The 23142-nt window shown below is 40.7% G+C and overlaps 3 protein-coding genes across 4 annotated transcripts in view; 2 read left to right on the top strand and 1 right to left on the bottom strand.

The window, feature by feature from the left end:
* Window positions 1–16991, top strand: part of eml5 (EMAP like 5) — a 39128-nt gene extending 22137 nt beyond the window's left edge. For both annotated transcript variants that reach the window (XM_088316937.1, XM_088316946.1), the window contains 32 exons: window positions 28–146; window positions 235–421; window positions 535–640; window positions 1203–1296; window positions 2762–2862; window positions 2956–3149; window positions 3308–3419; window positions 3551–3678; window positions 4536–4677; window positions 4776–4928; window positions 5016–5147; window positions 5238–5326; window positions 5727–5903; window positions 5977–6178; window positions 6250–6376; window positions 6584–6598; window positions 7776–7784; window positions 8001–8079; window positions 8362–8491; window positions 8577–8675; window positions 8913–8933; window positions 9018–9191; window positions 9291–9499; window positions 9687–9844; window positions 9947–10061; window positions 10149–10337; window positions 11310–11482; window positions 12001–12163; window positions 12228–12331; window positions 13358–13511; window positions 14293–14393; window positions 14472–16991. In XM_088316937.1, the coding sequence (XP_088173063.1) occupies window positions 28–146; window positions 235–421; window positions 535–640; window positions 1203–1296; window positions 2762–2862; window positions 2956–3149; window positions 3308–3419; window positions 3551–3678; window positions 4536–4677; window positions 4776–4928; window positions 5016–5147; window positions 5238–5326; window positions 5727–5903; window positions 5977–6178; window positions 6250–6376; window positions 6584–6598; window positions 7776–7784; window positions 8001–8079; window positions 8362–8491; window positions 8577–8675; window positions 8913–8933; window positions 9018–9191; window positions 9291–9499; window positions 9687–9844; window positions 9947–10061; window positions 10149–10337; window positions 11310–11482; window positions 12001–12163; window positions 12228–12331; window positions 13358–13511; window positions 14293–14393; window positions 14472–14508 (3993 nt within the window). In that variant the 3' untranslated portion in view covers window positions 14509–16991. The remainder of the gene's footprint in view (window positions 1–27; window positions 147–234; window positions 422–534; window positions 641–1202; window positions 1297–2761; window positions 2863–2955; window positions 3150–3307; window positions 3420–3550; window positions 3679–4535; window positions 4678–4775; window positions 4929–5015; window positions 5148–5237; window positions 5327–5726; window positions 5904–5976; window positions 6179–6249; window positions 6377–6583; window positions 6599–7775; window positions 7785–8000; window positions 8080–8361; window positions 8492–8576; window positions 8676–8912; window positions 8934–9017; window positions 9192–9290; window positions 9500–9686; window positions 9845–9946; window positions 10062–10148; window positions 10338–11309; window positions 11483–12000; window positions 12164–12227; window positions 12332–13357; window positions 13512–14292; window positions 14394–14471) is intronic.
* Window positions 16992–18075: 1084 nt separating this feature from the next.
* On the bottom strand, window positions 18076–19804 carry isca2 (iron-sulfur cluster assembly 2). Its single transcript, XM_088316926.1, has 4 exons — window positions 19677–19804; window positions 19304–19469; window positions 18666–18781; window positions 18076–18590 (listed from the first exon to the last, which is right to left on the bottom strand). The coding sequence occupies exons 1-4, from the start codon at window positions 19736–19738 to the stop codon at window positions 18416–18418; spliced, it is 519 nt and encodes a 172-aa protein (XP_088173052.1). The 5' UTR covers window positions 19739–19804; the 3' UTR covers window positions 18076–18415.
* Window positions 19805–20068: 264 nt separating this feature from the next.
* Window positions 20069–22949, top strand: LOC148343202 (NPC intracellular cholesterol transporter 2-like). Its single transcript, XM_088316957.1, has 5 exons — window positions 20069–20205; window positions 20421–20510; window positions 20928–21035; window positions 21103–21275; window positions 22529–22949. Exons 2-5 carry the CDS (start codon window positions 20432–20434, stop codon window positions 22610–22612), a joined length of 444 nt encoding a protein of 147 aa, XP_088173083.1. The 5' UTR covers window positions 20069–20205; window positions 20421–20431; the 3' UTR covers window positions 22613–22949.
* The last annotated feature ends 193 nt before the right edge of the window (window positions 22950–23142 follow it).

Consider the following 23142-nt stretch of genomic DNA (forward strand, 5'->3'; position numbering starts at 1 on the left):
CATGCTGACATTTCTGCATGAATTCAGGTTTATAAAGAAGATCTACCTCAGCTCAAAGAACAGTGCAAAGAGAAAGATCGAGCAATCGCAATGAAGAAGAGAGAGCGAGCACCCGGGAGTGGATTGAAGCTGCACTTTATTCATGGGTGAGCTTGATGTTTATTATGGTCAATTACAAATGGAGTGACAAATAGTCTTTTGCCCAAACTTTTGTATTTCTTTTTATTTCCGCAGCTATAGGGGCTATGATTGCAGAAGTAATCTGTTCTATACCCAGACTGGTGACATTGTCTACCATGTGGCTGCTGTTGGGATCGTGCACAACCGGCAGCAGAACACCCAACGATTCTACATGGGCCACGATGATGACATTCTCTGTCTGGCCATCCACCCCCTCAAGGACTTTGTAGCAACTGGCCAGGTAGCTCTAGAGTTGCGTTTAGAGACATCAGGATTTTATTGCTTGTTCCCTAGTCTGTACATTCAAACGTAACAAAGAAACCTGTTTTCAAATATTGATTTATGTCTATCCAGGTTGGCCGAGATTCCTCCATCCACATATGGGACACAGAAACATTAAAACCAATGTCTGTGTTGAAGGGTTTCCACCAGCTTGGCGTCTGCACTTTGGACTTTTCAGGTAATTAGTCACTATTACCATAAGGTCAATAACACACCACCAAAAATCGGAGTGTTGCCATTAAACTTCAGAAGCTTCACAACATCCAACTACTCGCATAATATGAAAATGACAAAACATAAAGTGTGTATATATTCTGTAACTATCCATTGTTTCAGCCTCAACTGAAGAAAGACAAAATGCAGGTATTAGGGAAAACATTACTGGTACATTATAGAGGCAGTTACGACAAAATAATTCAGTTTTCTATTACACCCCCCCCCCCCGCCCCCCCATATGAAGCGCGTATCAGACTTATTTTATTTATTTATTTTTGCGAGCAATATAGTGACATTAACCCTAATAATTTATTCTCCAGACTGATCCCTTAAACTAGTATTGGCTTTAGAGTTGTGAATTTTTCCCAGGCGTCTTGCTGTTACAAACTAGCCGTCCTCAAACATTCTAGGTATCAATCAATCAATCACCAAGTACCCCCTAACCTGCTAACAAAAGCCAAAGACAAACAAATTGGCTTGATCTATCGCTGCCAATAATAAAGCGTTTGATTTACACCCCACAGCGGATGGCAAGCGGCTGGCCTCGGTGGGCCTGGATGACAATCACACTATTGTGCTTTGGGACTGGAGGAAGGGGGAAAAGCTTTCAGCTATGTGGTGAGTGTGGTCCCGACATTGTTTACATGATGCTGCTCTCCGGAAGCGGAAAGAGTTCTGAGAGTCGGTGGTGTTAATTTTTCAAGATTATTGGAGCTTCTCTCTTTAAATATGGACATTAATAAACGTGGATTAAATTGGAGCCACTTTGCCGTGCATGGATGACAGTGTGATTCATGGTTCGCAGAGGGAAGAAAGGGAATCGCTTTTTAGATTAAGAGGCTGCTCCACTGCGACACTTAAGCCTGCCAAGGTTTGAATAGTTAGGGTATGCCCTAGGGCTCCCACTGTATCCATAATGAATGAGAATTACTTTCAGTGCTCGTCTTCGAGAACATGATTTTATTTTGACAAGGAGACCATATTTCCCAAGGTACTATAAATGTTATACAATAGCAGAAGCTAGCCATAATGAAAAGCTACATGTAAAAGTTCTAACATCCAATCACTTATTTTAATTTGTCCCAATAGTACCTTAATAGAATACAATTACATAACCAATGTGTGAGAAACATGTAACTGTCAAACATCCGCATCTCAAAATATCTTTTTTTTTTCCCTCTTTGTTGCTCATCCCACTTGATGTTCATATTTAGTCTCAACTCAATTTAAAGTGACCCCGACGCGTTTGGAGCACTTCGTGTTGTTTGTTCTTCTGCTGTCTCTAACTGAAAGTGCAGAGACAGCTTGGAGCACCACTAATCTGCTTTGCAGACCTTGGTGGGTGCTGTGCAGTGCAATTGTGAGGAAAAGGACCTGAGAGTAGTCTTCAGCTGGGAGGCAAAGAGTGGGCGTGAGAGGATGTGGTCTTACGGGGAGGAAGACAGGCAAGAAATGGGAAATAAGGTGTACTTTTACTTCTGCATAAAACAAACATGGATTATATTACTTTATCTATTCATTTTATATAGTGCTTGTAATCACACCTATGGACAATTGGACAAAGAAAACCACATATGAGGGTCAGTTGAATTTTGAACCCTGAACCCCAGTACTGTGACGCAGACATGTTTACCACTTGTCCAGCATGCTGCCCAAAAATGTATTAATTTAATTTAGAGGAAGGAGCTGATTTAATTCAAAAGATAAGATGGCCTTTTCATTACATACTGATTATATAAATGCAAGATAGTTTTTTTGTCGTATCAAAAGAATGAAATATCTTTAAGGTCTCGTTAATATGAGTCTCTACATTGAGTTCTACTTACGTTTCATCTGCAAAAATAAGTTGAAAGGTTTTAAATGAATTGTGAAGTCTGCGTGTGGCTTTACTGAGTGCCCTCCCAAATTTTAGTACCATGTTTTCCTGTCCTGTCAACAGGATTACACAAAATTAAGGGAGTAATTTCCATAAAACCTGAAGGAGGGTTGGAGGTTGGGCTGAGGAAGAACACATTTTGTGTATTGTAGAATTTGGAACACAACCAGGTGGCTTCATTAATAATAAATATTGTTGTGTTTTCAGTGGAAGCAAAGACAAGATCTTTGTAGTGAAAATAAATCCCTACCTACCTGACAAGCTCATCACCGCGGGTGTAAAACATATGAAGTTTTGGCATAAAGCGGGTAAGAGCTCTTCGGCTTATTAATGCTGACAAGCGGCCACGATAACAAGATGAAGTCTGGCTCCAAAGCGATGCATCTTTCTGTCTCTCTCAGGTGGTGGGCTAATTGGGCGCAAGGGGAGCATGGGCAAGACGGAGACAATGATGTGTGCTGTCTACGGTTGGTCGGAAGAGATGGTCTTCTCAGGCACGTGCACCGGTGACATTTGCATCTGGAGGGACATGTTCTTGATGAAGACAGTCAAAGCTCATGACGGTCCCGTTTTTAGTATGCATGCTCTCGAAAAGGTAATAAAAGCACTTTTTAAAAAAATGCAAATTAGAACAATTTCAAATAATAAATGGCCCATTGATAATCTTTCTGGGGTGTGCACTGTGAAATCAATTTTATGTCTGCGATGACATGTTTATTCCGCTTTGAATATGACATTACACTCTCTCTGCAGGGATTTGTGACTGGAGGCAAGGATGGTATAGTCGCGCTCTGGGATGACACATTTGAAAGATGCCTCAAGACCTACGCAATCAAGAGGGCAGTCCTTGCTCCAGGCTCCAAGGGTAATATGGTCATTTTGTACCAGTCACATTGTGCATCTATTCGCTCCAGATACACGAGAACATTTAATGAGTCTCGCTGAAAGGAATTCCTCATGTGTCCTGGCATGACTTTAACTTTCTCAACACTACAGGCTTACTTTTGGAAGACAACCCCTCAATACGTGCCATATCTCTCGGCCATGGTCACATTCTTGTGGGAACTAAGAATGGAGAGATTTTGGAGGTGGACAAAAGTGGCCCGATTACTCTGCTTGTCCAGGTGAGATAATGAAATTAGTTATCTAGTGTATTCCATCCTTTTTAAAACTGAGAGCTACTTGGGTACTGATAAAAGTGACGGGCTGCCAGTTTGCTACACACAGCAAATAAAATTATTAATCATTATCACAATAATTATCAACAACTATCTGAAAAGATAAGAAGCATATATTATCAATATGCAACACTTTTTTTCTGTTTACATTTTCAATTGATAGCTTTGTCAACATTCCTTGGAAAATCACAATGCCCCGTCACTGGTGAGCCATGTCTTGCCCTCGCCACTCATGTGGTTCTTGTGGGCTACGTAGTGCATGCGGGCATCATATTGGTGCGTGCGATCTTATAAAGATCCAGTGGTATTGAGGTTAAAAATTTTAAAGGGAAGATGAAGCAAAGGTTAGGATGATCCTTTTGGCTTCACGATAGTAATATATGTAGTGGATGTATTATTCTTTGGGTTTAGTATACAAAGCTACAAAATCAGGCCTCCTTGTTGTTCTATTGCCTGCGATATTTTACACAACCAAAGGAAATGCACGTTGACGAGAATAAATTGTAGCTCTTAATACTCGATTTTGTTAATTTCGCTAAGTGGCTCGGCTCCGTCTCCGACTGAGTGAGGGCCCCTTGTCTTGAGGCTGTCAGAGTGGTATTGATTACCCGTTTTGAATGCTTTACAATTACAACCGTATTCTGTCTGATGGGACAAATCGATGAGGCTAGAGTGAAGTAAAGGTTTGCTTTGGGCAGCTGCTGCACTGCAGATCATTGTCAAGAATTGTACACAAAGCACAGTGAGTAGCATAGCGTTCTTTCAGGTCTTTGAAGCCTGAAGTGCTGCATTTTGTCCTGCAGGGTCATATGGAAGGTGAAGTCTGGGGCCTTGCCACCCATCCCCATCTCCCTCTGTGTGCCACTGTCAGTGATGACAGAACCCTGCGCATATGGGACCTCTCCCCCAGTCACTGCATGTTGGCAGTGCGCAAGCTCAGGAAAGGTGAGTCACCACCTCATGACAGTAAGGGATTTCCTCTCGTGCGTTCATCCTGACTACGTGTGTATCGGTCCCAGGCCATTAACAAACACCCTTCACAGGTGGCCGCTGCTGCTGCTTCTCCCCTGATGGCAAAGCCTTGGCAGTCGGCCTAAACGATGGCAGCTTTCTCATTGTGAATGCAGACACCTTGGAGGACCTTGTGTCCTTCCACCACCGCAAGGACATCATCACAGACATCAAATTCTCTCCAGGTTTTTGGCTCCCTTGCTATTGACAAGGTCCAAGATTTGAAACCAGGACTATAAACTAATTAGGGATGTTTTCTTCACACTCCTCAGGTTCTGGCAAGTACCTTGCAGTGGCATCAGGAGACACATTTGTGGATATTTACAATGTAATGAGCAGCAAACGGGTTGGAGTGTGCAAAGGATGCCTCAACTCCATCACACACTTGGATTGGGACAAGAGAGGTAAACATCTTTTATACTGTACACGATCTTTGTGCAGTAATGCTCAATAACCATCAAACACGCTGGCCCCGTGGGCTCTCTAATTCGCAGGGAAACTACTCCAAGTCAATACCAGTGCCAAAGAGCAGTTTTTCTTTGAGGCACCTCGTGGCAAGAAGCAGACCATCCCTGCCACAGAGGTAAGCTGGGAGAAGAAACACCACAGTAGCAAGAGCAATTTCAGGAGGGTGGAGAAAGTCAAAAGGAAAAACAAATCTTATTTCATCCATCCATTTTTTCATAGCATTCATCCTCATTAGAGTCAGAGGTGAGCTGGAGTCCATCCTACCTGACTTTGGACAAAAAGCATTGACATTTACATGCATAGAGATAAACAATTTAACCTTCATTTAACCCAGCATGTATGCTTTTGGAATGCGGGAGAAAGTCAGAGTTCTTGGAGTACCAATGTCAAATGGGTTAGGCTCAGCTAAGCGGTAAATAAAATGGAAGGATGAACTTAGTCTTAAACAATTAAAGTCCAATTGCCTCTGAAGTAGAACATAATGTAATATATATACTTTTTTTGCTGCGTCTTAGGTGGAGAAGGTTGACTGGAGTTCATGGACATGTGTCCTTGGTACGTCTGTCGAGGGCATCTGGCCTGTGATCAGCGAGATCACTGAGGTGACCTCTGCTTGCCTTAGTAATGACAAGAAGGTGCTTGCCACAGGAGACGATTTAGGATACATCAAGCTCTTCAAATACCCCATCAAGGTAAAATCCGATGCTCGACATACAGAATACGTTTGTCACTGTAGCAAGTTGATGAAAGATGTTTTGCTCCTAGGGCAAGTATGCAAAGTTTAAACGCTACGTGGCTCACAGCACGCACGTTACAAATGTGCGGTGGACCCATGAAGACAGCCTATTGGTGACGGCTGGCGGGGGAGACACATGCCTCATGATCTGGGCTCACGAGCCTGAGACCCACAGGGAGCTCAGACAGTGTGACAGCGAGGAGTCAGACATTGAGAGCGAGGATGATGGAGGTGTGAAAGTAGCATATTTGTGAAATGTCCCTGCGACCTGTACATCCATATCAATCTTGTTTTTCCATCAGGTTATGACAGTGATGTGACAAAGGAGAATGAGATCAACTATACCATCAAAGCCTTATCTACCAACATGCGCCCTATGACTGGTGTAAAACCCCACTTGCAACTGAAAGAGCCTTCTTTGGATGAGAGGTATTCTTATGTGAAGCTGTGGGAAAGTTTTCAGTATATGAAAGAAAATACTACTTGCATCAACATTATCTCTTTTGTTGATGTCTTTTTTCTTATCTATAACTTCAGCTCTATCCTTTTAAAATAACTTTCACCTTATGTGTTCTTCTTTCTTGTAATGGCTGCATTCTGTCATTGTCCCGCTTCCTTCTTTAATTCCATCTGAAGACAAGGTGTGGTCAGGTAAGATCTTATGTTTGAGGAAATTGCATCCAAGATAAAGCTTCAGTGGTGTTCATGAAACATACCGTAGTTTTTTTTTGGACCATAAGGCGCTATACTTTCAATTTCTCAAAAATCGACCAAGCATTGTTCAAACTTTTTTTTTTTTCCATTTGTCAAAGAGTCCCATCCTGTTCCCTGCTCGAAGCATCACTGACAAAGTTGTATGGCGAACAAAAGCAAGCAAGACATGCGTTGCTACCTAATATTTTACATTTAGTCCATCTTAAAAGCGCTAAATGTATCAAATAAAAATATCGTATATTTACAATAAAGTATTTAACATACTCTGCTTCACAAAAATAATTCCCAGTATAACCCAGTTTGCCTTATGTATAAAAATATATTAAAAGGTACTCATTCATTGATATTGCGCCTAATGGTCTGGAAAAATACAGTATTGTAAATATCCAAATTCAATTGCTATTGGCTATCTTGAGATAAAGATTAATCCTTCTGAATTCTATTTTCTTGACTTTAGTAGTGTCTTATTTTGGATACACAACATGAATGAAACATGTCTGGACAAACTTACAGGAACACCTGGCCATTAAACGTATAGGTGGTGAAAAGGGATAATGGAACAAATGCGTGTCCATTCTTTTTTGGAAGACTTCACACACGATTTCAGAATGTGTCTTTACAACAGAATCTCTGTTCTAGATTCATACTAGTTATTTGATGGGGTTCAAGCCAGGTCTCTGTATGGGCCAGTCTAGTTCTTCCAAGCCAAACTAATATTAACTATGCTTTTTATGGACCATGCTTCGTGCAAAAACATATTTTGTATGATGCCATCAAAACACACCTATCTAGAAGACATTGACACTTGCACACTGTCAAACCAAAAACAACAGTTCGAACGGTGATGATGGAGTCCTCGCTCAAAATGACTTGAAATTCTTTTATGGAACAGCTGAAATGTTGTTATATGTAACCATTAAAGAGTTTTCACAATGTCCTTGAAATGGACTTTGGTTGTCATGGTTACAGCAAGGCGCCAACTTCTCTATTTTATGTCCTCAGTGGCTGAGGTGTTGTTGAAGTGAAGATCCAATGGGCAGCATCAGTGAGTACTTTATTAAAACATATTGAGTAATTCTTGTTTTTTTTTCCCTTTGCTATTGCTACCATGCAGAGGTTCAAGGTAAGCTACTTGTTATTTTAACACGCGTGCACAGCTCAATTGTCTATATCGGAATTATACATACAGATTCAGTTATTTATTACTGGCCATTTTGTGCACCGTTTTATCTCGGTGGTTACACTTATGCAACTTGAGTGTTAACCCATCACTACTAGATTTTTCCAAAATGTATTTTAGGAAGATGAGCCGCCTTTGTAACACGGCGGTGTGTTTCAGACCTCCTGTTAGCAGAGCCCTACCACAGCCTGAGAAGCTGCAGACCAACAATGTCGGCAAAAAAAAGAGACCCATTGACGTAAGCGTAGCTTGCTTTTTTTTGTCACTGTAAACAGATCATTCCAAGCACTACAAACTGGATGAAAAAAGCAGATGCTTTCTGGTGTGTTTCAGAAGATCAAATGATTAAAAATGCTCTTATCTGATGTGATTTCATTTGAAGATGTGTGTATTGCTCAGACTCTCTGCCGCTGTTCTAAATCTAATGAGGATTTCAGCTATGAGCTGGCTGTGGACGTCTTTGTTGTCATGACAACCACTTTTCTGACTTTCTGTCTGCCTGCTCTGACTTTCTCCGTAGGACCTGGTGTTGGAGCTGGTGTTCGGTTACCGTGGCAATGACTGCCGCAATAACGTGCATTACCTGAATGAGGGGGCGGACATCATTTACCACACAGCCTCAGTTGGCATCGTGCTCAACTTGACCACCTGTACGTTTTTACACACAGGGATGTAATTTTACATGACACTGTAGCCAGAAGTAACAACAGCTTGTGTGCATATATTCCCTTGCAGCCTGCCAAAGTTTCTATGTTGAACACAGTGATGACATTCTGTGCCTGACAATTAATCAACATCCAAAATTCCCCAACGTGGTGGCAACTGGCCAAGTAGGTATGTTTTGAGACAACGGCCTCTTGCGTCAGCAGCTGCTTGTTCTTCTTTCCCTTTTCTCTTTTGTATCAAATTCTATTCCCCGTCCCTGAACCTGAAGCTTACTTGATACAATCTTGCAAAAAATCACTGCATAAAATAAAATATTTTTCATATTGCTATTAAGTGTCTTTTGAAACTGGCGTAAATTATACCTTAATCAGTAAAAAAAAATATCCTTGTCCTCTGTCGTTTTAGGTGACGCTGGTGACATGTCAGGTAAATGAGTGTTTAAAAAGAGCCTCACGTTTGAAAGAAAGAAATCCACATTCTCATTACGTTCACGCTCTCTCGCACCCTCAGCCACGTCTCCGTCTATTCATGTGTGGGACGCCATGACCAAGCAGACGTTATCGGTGCTGCGCTGTTTCCACTCGGGTGGTGTGTGCTCTGTCAGCTTCAGTGCCACAGGGAAGCTCCTGCTGTCTGTGGGCCTGGACTCGGAACACACCATCACCATCTGGAAGTGGCAGGAAGGTACAAAGCCTATCTCACACTGGGACATCTTCAGAAAATCTCTCTCACCCGGATCGACCTCAGTTCGCCTTTTATATGGCATTGGGCTTTCTCTCTCAGGTGCCAAAGTGGCCAGTCGGATTGGTCACACGCAGAGGATCTTTGTGGCAGAGTTCCGTCCAGACTCGGACACGCATTTTGTCTCTGTTGGGCTCAAGCATGTCCGATTCTGGACACTAGCAGGGCGAGCTTTGCTCAGCAAGAAAGGAGTGTTGAGCTCCATTGAGGACGCCCGCATGCAGACAATGCTGTCTGTGGCTTTTGGAGCGGTAAGTGGCTTCAAATCATTGTCAATCAGCATGAAGTCGGCTTGCTGTTGATCCAAATATGTTTTTGCTTTAAAATGCTGCTTTTGCTACATTATTTTTCTTGGATGAAATGCTGCTGAAAAGTGTGTGCATTGCTTGCTCTGCTCTCTTAGACCACTAGATTAGTGCAGATTTGTTTTCTTTTCAGAATAACTTGACATTTACAGGTACCATAAGTGGGGATGTATGTGTGTGGAAAGATCACATTCTTATAAGGATAGTGGCCAAAGCGCACACGGGCCCCGTGTTCACCATGTACACAACGTTGAGAGATGGCCTCATTGTCACTGGAGGCAAGGAAAGGCCGTAAGTTACACATACCCCTTTTTTGGGTAGTCACTCTGTTCATTAAATTAAGGTAATGCTGTGGATGAATTTGATGGAAACATACACTGTTTGCCTCTATAGGTCAAAGGAAGGTGGAGCTCTCAAGCTCTGGGATCAGGAATTGAAACGCTGTCGAGCTTTTCGATTAGAAACTGGACAGGTCATTGATTGTGTGCGTTCTGTATGCAGAGGAAAGGTAGCTATGAGAAACGATGCTTGATAATATCACTCAGCAAAGATCCGTTCAACAATGGAAATGGTTTTTTTCTCTTTTTTGTATCAGGGTAAAATTCTGGTTGGAACCCGGAATGCAGAGATCATTGAGGTCGGGGAGAAGAATGCAGCATGCAATATCTTGGTGAACGGTCACATGGATGGGCCCATTTGGGGACTGGGGACACATCCGGCCAGAGACGTGTTTCTGTCTGCTGCAGAGGATGGGACGGTTCGACTATGGGACATTCCGGAGAAGGTCAGTCCTGTCATACTTTGGCTGTTAATGAAAATAAAAATGACCAGTTTCAGGGTCAAATTGGACTAAAAACTTAACTGTACAGACAATAGTTTAATGTAACATTTTAACAATCAACCCTACTTGAGCTTTCACCTTATCATGGTGGAGGGGTTTGCGTCTCCCAATAACCCTCGTATCTATGTTATGTGGGGATTTATGTCGGTGGCAGGGTCACCCATGGCAAACGAGTCCCAGTTGAGGGACTAGACAAAACACGGCTCAAAAGACCCCTTAAGCCGATATCCCACTGAGCGGTGAGTGTTTGCGCATGGCCTCAGTGTTGATTCTTCGTCAGGGTTCGTTCAAGGTCGCAAAGATGTTTGCCATCAGTTTTAATGGTCACACACCGTTTTTTTTTTTTGTCACCAAGGAATTTTGAACATGTTCTAACAACAATGGACCACCTCTACCCGAGATCAGCTCATTGACTGTCAACATTGCAAACCCACACACCTTTTTCCAGCCTGTATTATCTAAACTCACCACCATCACATCGCGATCTTGCACCATGCACACTCATACGAACGCATGTGCACACAGACGCAAAAAATCCCTGAGTTTGAGGAAAAGGAAAATCGTTTTCTACCTCAGTGGCAGACTAGTGACTGGGAGGTGAAGGTAGGCTCGCACTGTAAAGCCATTTTGCCAGGCGCTTCCCTATTGTAGCTCGTTTTTAAAATATCGTTCCACATTGCCCATCTTTGTCAATGCCGTTATTGCATTGCACTCAAACAAACAAGCTGTGAATGTGAATCAATAAAAACGGATTAAATTGGACCTCATTTTAGGTATGCCATTGTCAAATTTAGCTGTTCATACTGTTCAAAACGTGACAAAAGTAAAGCCCTGTTGGAGGTCTGCGCTTGCATTGCGCTTTTGTCCAAGACATAATGATTGATTGTAACTGCACTTTTACGTATGGGTCAACAGAAGATGCTGAATAAGGTGAACTTGGGTCACCCGGCATGCACCATCAGCTACAGTCCTGAGGGAGACATGGTGGCCATTGGCATGAAGAATGGCGAGTTCATCATCCTGCTGGTTGCGTCTCTCAAAATCTGGGGCAAAAAAAGGGACCGCCGCTCCTCTATCCAGGATATTAGGTGAGAAAAAAATGGTTTAAAGTGATAAGTCGGCCAAGAGCTTTATCTTTATGAGAAATGAGCGAGTTTCCAAGTGGGTGGGTGTGTGCGTAGGCGTGCGTGTGTTCATTAAGCAGAGATTGCCCTTTATTTTTTTTAATCCTAATGAAGCCTGATATTTGTGTAGCCACAAAAAATATATATTTTAGAAAAATAAACTTAATAGATGAAATTGATTAATTTCCCAGCCCTGTTGTGTGGTGTACTTTGTATTTGTGTCCCTCAACAGAGTGAGCTCCAGCTAGCGTCGTAATTGTCTGTTTAATTTCACGTCACAATCTAAGATAAGGGAGGCAAATAAAACACTCTTAACACGCTCAACACCACAGGATAATCTTCGAAAGATATTTGGAAATTGTATCTTTACACACTTTCATCAAAATAGACCCGATTGCCAGTATGTGCGTACATTGCTCAAGTATGTCAAAGGCAACTTGGCACACAGTGGAGATTTGTGAGAACACGTGTCTCTCTTGTAGGTTCAGTCCAAATTCACGCTACCTGGCCGTCGGCTCTTGCGAAAGCGCCGTCGACTTCTACGACCTGTCGCTCGGGCCGCAATTAAACCGCATCAACTGTTGCCGGGACATCCCCAGCTTTGTCATGCAGCTTGACTTCTCTGCGGACAGCATGTACATCCAGGTATGGACGAGATACTCATCCCAGGCCTGTTCACATCTAATCCTCAATTGCCTTCTTGAATCAGGTGTCCACTGGTGCTTACAAGCGGCTGGTGTACGAGGTGCCTTCGGGGAAGCAGGTCACGGAGCAGACCCACATTGACAGGATTACCTGGGCCACATGGACCAGGTCAGATAAGCACTACAATGTAAAAATCAACTGAATATTTGTGGTTTACTGTTCAGGAATTCACCTTTTTACTTTTTTTTCTGTGGAACTCATTCCCAGCTATTAATGGAAAAACTGGCCTCTTTGTATTTTTCGCGCTCTTTCGGAAACGCCGTAAGATTCCACAACATGGCACGAAAGCCCCGATCTAAATAGAAATGTAGTATTGCAATTGGCCTACGGCGATATGTTGACGTGATGCGTCTCGACTGATGGACAAGAATTGTATGACAGTAGGGGAGCCAAGTTTAGCTCAAATCGTTGTTAGCGGAAGTTACAGAGAATCTAAGCCACATATACAAGTGTACTGGGTGATTATTTATTTTTTTTAATCAATCTAATTGCTTATTTGTACGGGTAATAAGTTTGAAATGATATTAAAGTGTTTTGGGAACTTAGTTTGTGGTATATCTACAATTTAAATAACTAATATAGGCCTGCGATTCTCAGTGAGGTATGTGTACCACTAGGAATACGGCAGTTCCATCTCGTGGTAGCTGCTGAATGTGTGCTATGTGGTCAAAGTGCAGTTCAGTTATATTTAACTTTCAATTTACAGAGAGATATATTTGATTATGATTTTGATCCAAGAACTGTTTGTTTGTAGACATTTCTGTACAATTATTTAACTTTGACGTTCAAGACTTTTTTTTAACCATCGTATTAATGTTCAAATGTATAATGTTTCAATGGTTAAAATAATATTGTATTTACTTCTTGGGAATTAAAAATGTGGGCCTTCTGCTCTATTGTCTTTTAATGTTGATAATGATGGGGTTTTTTTTTTTGCAAAATTTGAGAACCATTGAATAGACAATTACGAAGGATTTTAGGAAGTGCAAAAATTGCCTTTTTTTTTTTTATATCTTTTTACAGCAAAGCTTTGTCCTGATCTCATGTGAATAGTGTGAGATCAATGTATGTAGTCAATCTGTTGTCTGCGTGGAAATTGCTAAGTGGTCTTTCTTCCTCCATCACTGTGTCCAGCGTCCTCGGGGACGAGGTGGTCGGCATCTGGTCGCGGAACACAGACAAAGCAGACGTCACCTGCGCTTGTGTGTCCCACTCAGGCCTGAACGTAGTCACAGGCGATGACTTTGGAATGGTCAAGCTCTTCGACTTTCCGTGTCCAGACAAGTTTGTAAGTACCACTACATGACTGCCTCTTGCGTTCACTGTAGAAATTTGAACTATTGCACATCCTAGTGGCAAAGTGCACGTTTGATGTTCAAAGCGAGCGAATGGCCATTTGCAGATGATACCATTGTTCTTTTAATGACCCAATATTATGCAAAATTTTATTGAATTTATATGAATGTTTATATTTTGTCTTGCTTCGTTTTTTTAGTTCCTAACATAATAAATGAATTTAATTCAGTAACAAATACTGAAATTCATTTTCATTTTATTTAACTATAATTCATATACCAGTATTTGGTCAAATAAAAATGACCAATTAACGTATGTAAATTGGTTTATTTTACTATTTTTATTGTGAATGTATCATTTGAAATAAAGGAACGTATTCATTATTTAAAAAAACAAGTTATTTAACCAGCCATGTTTAGGTGAAAAAAATGGCAAAATGTCCATGCTATAAATGGTTTGGTGGGCAGGATTAAAGATAGGAGCGAATGTTGCGCTGGGTCACGCTTGAGCCACCCTTGAGTGATACTGACATTAGTATCGTGATTTTCCATCATCTGGTATAGTTAATTAGAGATGGATATGGAAGGCGTCTAAAATATGTTTATGGACATTGTATTTTGATTGGTGTATGGTGATAACTGTGCTGTTAAAACCAGGAAACGACCAGACATTCTTGGATTATTTGACTGTATTGCATTTTCACATCTCATTTGGTCATGTGATTTCATTATTAGTTTTTTTAATATATATATTCTCATTATTTTTAATTTCAGGCAAAACATAAACGCTTTTTGGGCCATTCGGCTCACTTGACAAATATTCGCATCACAAATGGTGACCGCTTCGTGGTGAGCGCTGGTGGAGATGACAGGAGGTATGACTTGAAATCATAATTCTCGTATGTCCCCTTTAACAATGAAAGGTCAACATTGTCTCATGTGTACTTTTGTAGCCTCTTTGTTTGGAGGTGTGTCCACGCCGCCCACTGACGGTGACATCCTGCCCACCCTGCCTGTTGCCTCCCGGCGTGTTTCTCCAGTCAAGCGTGAAGGATGCATTCAAAAGAGCACGAGGAGGCCTGGCAGGCTCAACGTGAGGAATAAGTGTGGCGCTAACTTACTGCCTCAATACTTGGTGCATGCACACGTGCACATCATGGTGTGAATTGTGAACAAAGGTGGCGTGCATTCAGCCCTACTCACATCATTTTTAAAAATGGAAAAAAAAGTTTCATTTTGTGTGAGGCATATCAACTAAGGCAGTGGTCCCCAACTACCAGGCTGTGGACCACTCATCTCTGTCATGTAAAAAAAAAAAGTAAGCCCGCAAAAGAGCAAATTAGTAAAAGAAGAAGAAGAAAAAAAAACACATTTTTCATAAAGGGGCAAAGGCCAAATGATCAGACTGAAGAGGAGACTGTAACTTCCAAAATACAGCTGCATTTAAAAAGTCTGCACATCCCTTCTCAGGTGTCAGGTTTTGGTGATGTAAAAAATCGACCATAATAAATCATCGCAAAACATTTTCCACTGTTGTGACCTATAACCTGTGCAACTCAAACAATTGATCTATTGTGGTTGCACAGGTGTGCACAACCTCTTATAAATTGGGATGCGTCTCTGCTCAGAATTAATCAATCAAACCTGCAGTAAATGGGACTCGGCACACACCTGACATTACTTCATGTACCTGTGACTAACTGCAAATAACGTTCAGATATTCTAATAGGCTTTTTTTTTAATTGCCGTAGTCCCATTTTACTGTAAAAGTCATTGTCCGCACAGAAATGGCGTTGAGGACAGTCTTCATCAAGTGGTGAAAATTGTTGGGAGTTTGTCGTATTTACTTCTATCTTCGTATGTCTGGACTGTATGCAAGGGTGGCCTTATCTTACAAAGAAAAAAAAATCCCATTTGAAATCTACCAAACCTGTGTGGGGAAAAATGTTTTATTCCCACGAAAGCTAGGTTGCATTTATTGGACATACGGTTTGTTCACTGCAAAAACTATACTGCTCATCACTAGAAGAACATCATCCCATCAGTGAGATATGGAAGCAACCCGTTTTGCAATATGTTACCCAACCCAGAAAACTGGTGAGCCGTGACATCCACAATGCGAGGACAAGGGCACTTAGACGTCAATCCCAGTGGACAGCAGAGGGCAGTATACTGTCAAAATGGCTGCGCCCTGAGACGGCTAAGAACAGGTGAAGGAATCTTGATTCCTCTTCCACCAATGCAACATTAATCAGAATAGCACGTTTAGAATAGTGGGGGCACATTTTTGATGAACAGGTGCAGGGCTCCCACTCATTGCAACAACTCGATTGAGTGTCATAATGAGTTATAGTTTGATTCACTTTTTGGATTGATTCTGCTCTGTCAAAATATTGCTCAACGCAGAACTAGAACGACGCAAAAATGTTGGGGACCACTGACTTTGGGGATGGATTATTTTGTGGGATAAGTATTCCTGTTCCACAATTGAAGGCCTATTGTTTACTGACAATGCCATTAAAAAAAAAAATACTTGTAGCAAACTCGATTAGCCTTAACGTAAGTGTTATGAGTTTTTTTTTGTTTGTTTGTTTGTTTTTGTATTTCAATTTTGATTGATGTGGTCATTTGTATATTTGTTTTTATTGGTAATTCCAAATCGTGTGGCCTTCCTCCTGAATGTAACATCCACTGTTATGTTCTGGATGTCAGCATGCCAAAGCAGACTATGCACTGTACACCCGACCCAGTCACTGTGTCGCCCTGATGGTTTATTTCTGTGCTTGTGTTGTAGTGCTGGTGGTTGTTGTTGACTGATCAATCACACTCATGACTCGTTAATGAGTGCGGGTGTGTTCGTGTTTGTTTGTGGGTGTGCATGGAAGACTTATCTATCTAAAACACCCCATTCCCCTGAAAAGAAAATAGCTGTAACTTGATGTTCCAATGCACCCTAAAATATTTCACCACTTTACAGTGCGCTGCTACAATGTATTATTGTCATATTTTCATTGATATGGTGGGTGTAAATTAACGTTTTGTGTAATTGGAAATGTTACTTAAATGGAATGTTTAATTTGGAAGGAAAGAAGTGCAAAATATGTTGCTTCTTTTAAGACTATATATACATATAATATATAAAAAAAAATCTACATTTTGATTTACACCAGTGTAAATACCATTTGTAGATATTCTTTTTGTATATTTTTGTGAAATGTTTCTTAAAGTCTGCTTTAATAATAATAAAAAAAAATGAACAGGTATTCTAACCTGTGAGTGTATGATGTTATGGTGTGTGCAAATAGAAAATGTTATTTAACCAATGTGATCAAACTATTGGTGCTCAATTATTAATAAAAAAAAGATTTCCTGGCTGCTCTTTTGTGTCACTTAATAAATATTTTCAGACTTTTATTTTTAAACTTATCCAGTTTGACTGTGTGTAAAATGCTAGGATTAAATATACATTTTCCAAACTACCCCTCGTCAAATTGTTTTTTCCTCAATTGCTCTGGTATTTCTCATCTCATCCTCAAATTTTCTCAACACTAACTGCATTTCTCAAACTATTTGCACAAATGGCAAAACATCATGGATCCCCTGTAGAAGTTTCTCTCAAAAGCCTGAGTTCATTGTGCCGATAAGGCAGTCAAATACGTAAGTCCTCTCGATACAATAGTGGACTCTACATGGAGGGATCTTCTGTTGTAAACTGACAATGACAATTATTCTAAAAACAATTTTGCCATTCCACTGCTTTGTGGGTTTTTCCTAAATATTAATTTTAAAAAAATATTCTGTTAGCTGATTAACTCCGCATCTTCGCTGCCTCACCCAGCAACTTCCCTTTTTGTATCACACCCTCCCACATTAATAAAAATCACGTTTGAACAATGCTCTGCACGAAAACTCATAACGTTATTCAAATGTGCCGTTCAGTTAGCGTCAAGCTGGATCAGTGGATAGTAAACAGCAATGTTAAGAAGCTTTGAGGGGAACACACTCGGCCACCCGTAAAGTTTGTTTTAAAACTGCTTACCTTAACTAGAATCCCGCATTGCATTTTCTACATAGCACCTTGTTGATGTTATTGTGCAAAGTGAAAATTAAGCCTCAATTACTTCTGGCAACAAAGCTTCTTGTGCAATGTGATCATTCCAGCGGCATCAAACCACAGACAGCACCCGGAAAATGAATTCTACAATCAAAATAATACAAGTGCCAATATTTTCTGTGTGTTCTTTTCCAACCGAACAAATAATGAAACCGCCTGTCTTGGCAATTTTAAGTTGAGTGCCGCGAAATGTTGTGAACGTGTTTCATGCCTGTGCACAATTCATCTTATATTATCTAGATGGATTAGTTTGAATGTGCAAGAGTCGCAAGTTTGAATTACAGTTATTTTCTTTCAGAATCAGTTGTAGTTGGATTGATTGAGTTTTGATTTCAAGGTGTTATGACTAACAAAGTATAATCCAAATCGATTTAATCAAAGGTTGGACTACCAGGTTATATTCATTTGATTGGAAGATTGATTGCAAGAGACTGTACAAGAGCCACATTTACACTTATACTGTTTTTACTGACATCTGATGTGAATTTGCAATTACATAAATTCATTTGGGCAATTTACATATTTTACATGCATGAAGCGAAAACTCAAAACAACGGTTGTCTTGCTTTTTTGTAAATGTTACAAGCTGCAGCTGACGATAGTGAATTTTGCCACCAGTCATTGACATTTAATTGAATTCTATGTGAGATTATGCAAAACAAAAACCTGTTAGTATAGTACGCCAAACCTCTTCTGTCCTTTTCCACCGGCCGACCTGTGTACTTTGTCTATTTGAAGTGGGCAGCGCTGCACATGTGCGGCAGACCACCAGTGCCATGTCATTTAAAGTTTGACAGAGAAGGAGCTGCCACAGGAGCAGCCGTGATCAGCTTGGGGATTCTTGAGCACCTGGAAGGTGGCGCGGATGAGTTCTTGGCTGAAATCCACGGTGGCTCCTTTCACAAACTCCAAGCTATCCTGGTCCACGACGATGCCCACTCCGTCCTGCTCGAACACTCTGAAAGCACAGAAGGAAGGGTCAGTGTGTATTTCGAGAGAATCTAATGATGTGAAAAGAAAGGAAAAGCTGTACCTGTCATCTTCGTTCCTGTCAGCATCAACCAAAAACTTGTACTGGAAGCCAGAGCAGCCTCCCCCTTCCACGCGTATTCTTAGGTACTCTCCTTTTGCCATGATCTCACCAAGTCTCTGAATTAAAATTTGTATGAATATTACATGACACATATAATCAAACAATTGTTTTTTAATGGAGTGTGAAACTAAAAGTAAATTTGTTTTTTTGCTAATAATTATTGAGACGTCATAAGTAAAGGCTATGGAGTGCTGCTGTTAAAATCCTGCTGCAGATAAAACATACAAGCAACAACTAGCTTCTGTCAAGTGTCCTGAAGGAACAAATACTCAAACAAAAATAGTGCAGCCACACATTTAGACTGACAAAATGTGAAACTATTATGACTGTGCCACATTCTGGTCCAGCAAAAAGACAAGCAGCTTGCGACAGCACACTCACGAGCGAAACTCCGCTTCAGGTTACTTAACAAAAATCACACTTGCTATTGGCCCATATAAAATATTGTTATAACCCCAATGTCAATCAAAACAAAAAAATGGTCCATTGGATTTTTCTACATAAGAACCCCTGTAAAACTCCTTGTGTTCAAATGAAAGTTGCACTAATGCAGGTGTTGGTGCACAGTCGCTGCTCACCTTGACACACGACTCAGTGAGGACGACCTTTGCATCAAGTTCGGACCATTGCTGGCTTGTGGCGCCGCTGAAAGGTCGAAGACTCACTGTGGAAATGCGTTGAGGACTACGGAGAAGCCGTGGAACGCGTTGTCTAGCCGCGATGTTACCGAGGAGCGCAGACGCCCTGCAAAACATCACAATTAGTTCACCAGATCAGGTTGAATACGATCATCTGTGTTACAATAACACGATGAGCTCGCGAACCGGCGAGTTACAGGATACGTCAGGCTGACGTTCAAAAGATAAAATTCTACATCTCGCATTATAAATTGAGAGTGTGGGGAAAAACACGTCTTGATGTCATCGAGGTAGAAAAAAAGAGCAATTTTACCTGGTAAGGCTTAATACTTTAGACTTTGACGCAGATATCATCGCTTGTCCCACTAGTGACATCTTCCATAACAAATAAAAGGGAAGTCCCGCCCTGAGTAAGCAGAGGATGCTATTGGCTGATGCCCTGGTCCATCCATGACGTACACAAGGAGGGGTGTAATGCGTTCAAATGATTGGCGGATGTACCTGACAATCACTAAGAAGCATTCTTATCCGTATTGCCTTACTTTTGCCTGTCAGGCAAAGATTACAATGTTATTTTACCTCTATTATTACTGATAAATGCTGAATTCCTCATTTATAGACTCACTCAATTTATCAATTAATTTATATGATGTTGTCTTTATTAAGTCTGCCTGCTGTATCTTATTCCACGAAAGCCGTATCCCGAAAGACAAAACTGTGGACAAAACAATCGTGCGCCAATGGGCGTTATTTTAGTCTCGTGATATGAGGAAATAAAACGTGCTGCCGGGTTGTTTGCTGCGAAACATCATTCTTGAAGCCGCTGGGGAAACTTAAACAGGGTACTGGTTATTCGCTTTGTCGTGATTTATTAAAAAAAAAAAATAATACAAAAGAAAACAATAGATGCCGGAAACTATTGCCGTGAACGTGATTGCGTGCTTCGTTAAACTTATGTTGACGACACATGAAAATCAGGTCACAGCATGAACGTGTTGTGCTAAAAGATTCAGTCAAGTTCCATTTTGTTGTCAAGTCTTGAATATTTGTTTTCTAGGTCGTCTCAACATGGATTTGAGAACTGGCGTCGTTTTGCTCTGCTTAATGGGGCTCACGTGTGCTGATCCAGTCAAATTCTTTGACTGTGGTAAGTCACTAATCAGTAACGAGCTAATTTCTTTTAACATCGATTGAATTTTTTTTTTTTTAATGATCGTGCATTAGAATGTTAAATTTCTGATTTATGACTGTTGGAAGTCCCACAAATATGCGGGGAAAACTTAAAATACTTTTGGAAGAAGTGTGTCTAATACATTGACTTGCCAGTGACGCATAGCCCAGAAGTACTGCCATTCACGCGGTGCATCAAGTATAAAAATATATTACAAAAACTAAACGGGAGGGCGCTCCACAATTTCTAATGTTACTACTGGGTCTTATTAATGTAAATGCTGAACGAGTCGGATAAAAGAAAAGAATGGGCCTTATTTGTCCAATTTTAAAAAATGACTTCTACATCCACCTACCCTTCAGTGATGTGAAATCAATTTTCTCTTATCTTCAGGCTCCTCTTCAGGCAAGGTAATCATTGTGGACATTACTCCTTGTCCCTCTATGCCTTGCCAGCTGCATAGAGGACAGTCATCCAGTGTCAATGTGACCTTCAACAGTGGTGAGTGATCCTTATTGATTTGGAATGTCTTTTCTTAGTGTTATCATTTTTTGTTTGTTTTCTGTAGCTGTGCAGAGCAAGACGAGCAAAGCCGTGGTCCACGGCGTCATCGCCGGAGTTCCCGTCCCCTTCCCGATTCCCATTGAGGACGGCTGCAAGTCTGGAATTCAGTGTCCCATCCAGAAGCAGCAGAACTATCACTATGTGAATGCGCTGCCTGTCAAGACGGAGTATCCTGCGGTAAGCGTACATTTAGCAGCAGTCTGAAATATTCTCCTTTCTGGTTGTTTCTAATCACATGTCCACAGAGAAATTAACAATGGAGAAAACATCCCATTTTATTAGGGATTAGTGGTTTCAGTAATCAGTCTGATACAACCTTATTTCAAGGTTTCTGGTATTCTTGAAGGCAACAAAAAATTGACATGGAGTAAGTCCTTTCAAAAGACACAAAGGGCTTTCTTCACAATTATCTGCCATTGTGTTAATTGAAAATGTATCTACAAAATTCATTAGTGGTTAGGGCTGGACGATTATGGAAAAACTAAGGGTAGGTTCCACTTATGGTCCAAAGTACAAACATTTTGCGATGTACCCTGTAGGGTTCCCAATTCAAAAGGTACGTGAAGGAACCCATTTTTTTTCGGTACCTCTTTGTTTGCATTAAAGGGTACAAACAAGTGCTACACCTGTGTGAATTTCATACAACAGTATGAAATGTATCAGAATCAGAATGCCCTTTGTCGTACTCAGTGCACGAGATTGGAGAGCTCCCCCCTCTCTACTGCAATATAACAATTTAATAAAATATATCAGGAGTTCGGAGAAATAAACAGTTCTTGCCTAAACAAGGGATGGGAACCTTAGTGCACTTTAAATTAACTGACAATCGCTCTGAAGATAAAAATAAATCTATTCTGAACTTTTTGGCTATTGGTTCAGAGGATGCGTTGTGGCATGCAATATTAAACTTTATCCCCTTGAGGTTTAAGTGTGTTTGTTGACTGTGTGTCTTAACTGTCAACGTTAAATTTAGATTGCATATTGTTAACACAAAACCTTGACTTGTGGGCCAAGGATCAAAATCTCTCAGTTCTGTTGATGCTAAGATAAAGTGTTTCCAATGTAATACTACACTTGCACATGCAATATAGACCCTTCACCTTCTTTATGTTGGCAAGGTGGTCATTAGCTTGATTCTCTAACAGAGATGATCTGTAGGGAAATCATTTTCATATGTTGCCTATCACTGCTCTCGACGGTACTCTAAAGTCAATATTTGCTTTTGAACAGTACAAATCGTAAGGGTCCCAATATGTACAATGTGACAAGCCAGGTGGTTTTAGCACCCTTTTGTTTCCCGCCTTGAGTGTGCTTACTGGTTTCAGAGGCTAGATGTCACAGAGCATTTTCACTTCCTTTCACTTTTGAATACCATCTTTACGAAAGGGCACTTGTTTCACTTTTTTTTTTCATTTGCGTTCCACTTCTAGATAAAGCTGGTCGTGGAGTGGGAACTGAGAGATGACAACAATCAAGATCTGTTCTGCATTAAGTTCCCTGTAGAGATTGTTTGAAACAAGTCATCTGCCCAGCTGCTTCTTTTTAAAGGGAATCTAGACTCGTAAAATACATGTAAATGATTATACATAGAAATAGTTGTTTTACTCACTTTGCAAACTGATTTTATAATGCATATTTTTTTGGGCCAAAATTTGCACCGTTTCAGATAACGCAGTAAACTTTTGTATTGGCAACTCTCAATTCAGCCGCTGCATTGTACTAATGGCTGCTATGTAGTCTGAATTTACAGAGTAAACATTTCTAACTGTTCAAACTTTTGTAATTTCTTACTGTCTTTGTGCTATTTAGAACTGTAAATGTGATGAAAATAAAGAATTCTCAATGTGTGAATTTGACTTGAAAATGCTGAGGGGGAAAAAAACCCACATCTCATTACTTGAGAAACTTATATTGGTCAGCTCAAAGGCCAGCAGCAAGAAACGGGGACAAGATGAAACATCCTGAATCAGCATTTAAATCTAGAAACAAAAAAAAAAAAAACACAAACTAGAAAAACAGATTAATACTGAAAGCCAAACCGCCA

This window comes from Idiotropiscis lumnitzeri, chromosome 1 (assembly GCF_059441095.1).
Source record: "Idiotropiscis lumnitzeri isolate Australia: NSW breed Sydney's pygmy pipehorse chromosome 1, RoL_Ilum_1.0, whole genome shotgun sequence".
NCBI classification, from domain to species: domain Eukaryota; kingdom Metazoa; phylum Chordata; class Actinopteri; order Syngnathiformes; family Syngnathidae; genus Idiotropiscis; species Idiotropiscis lumnitzeri.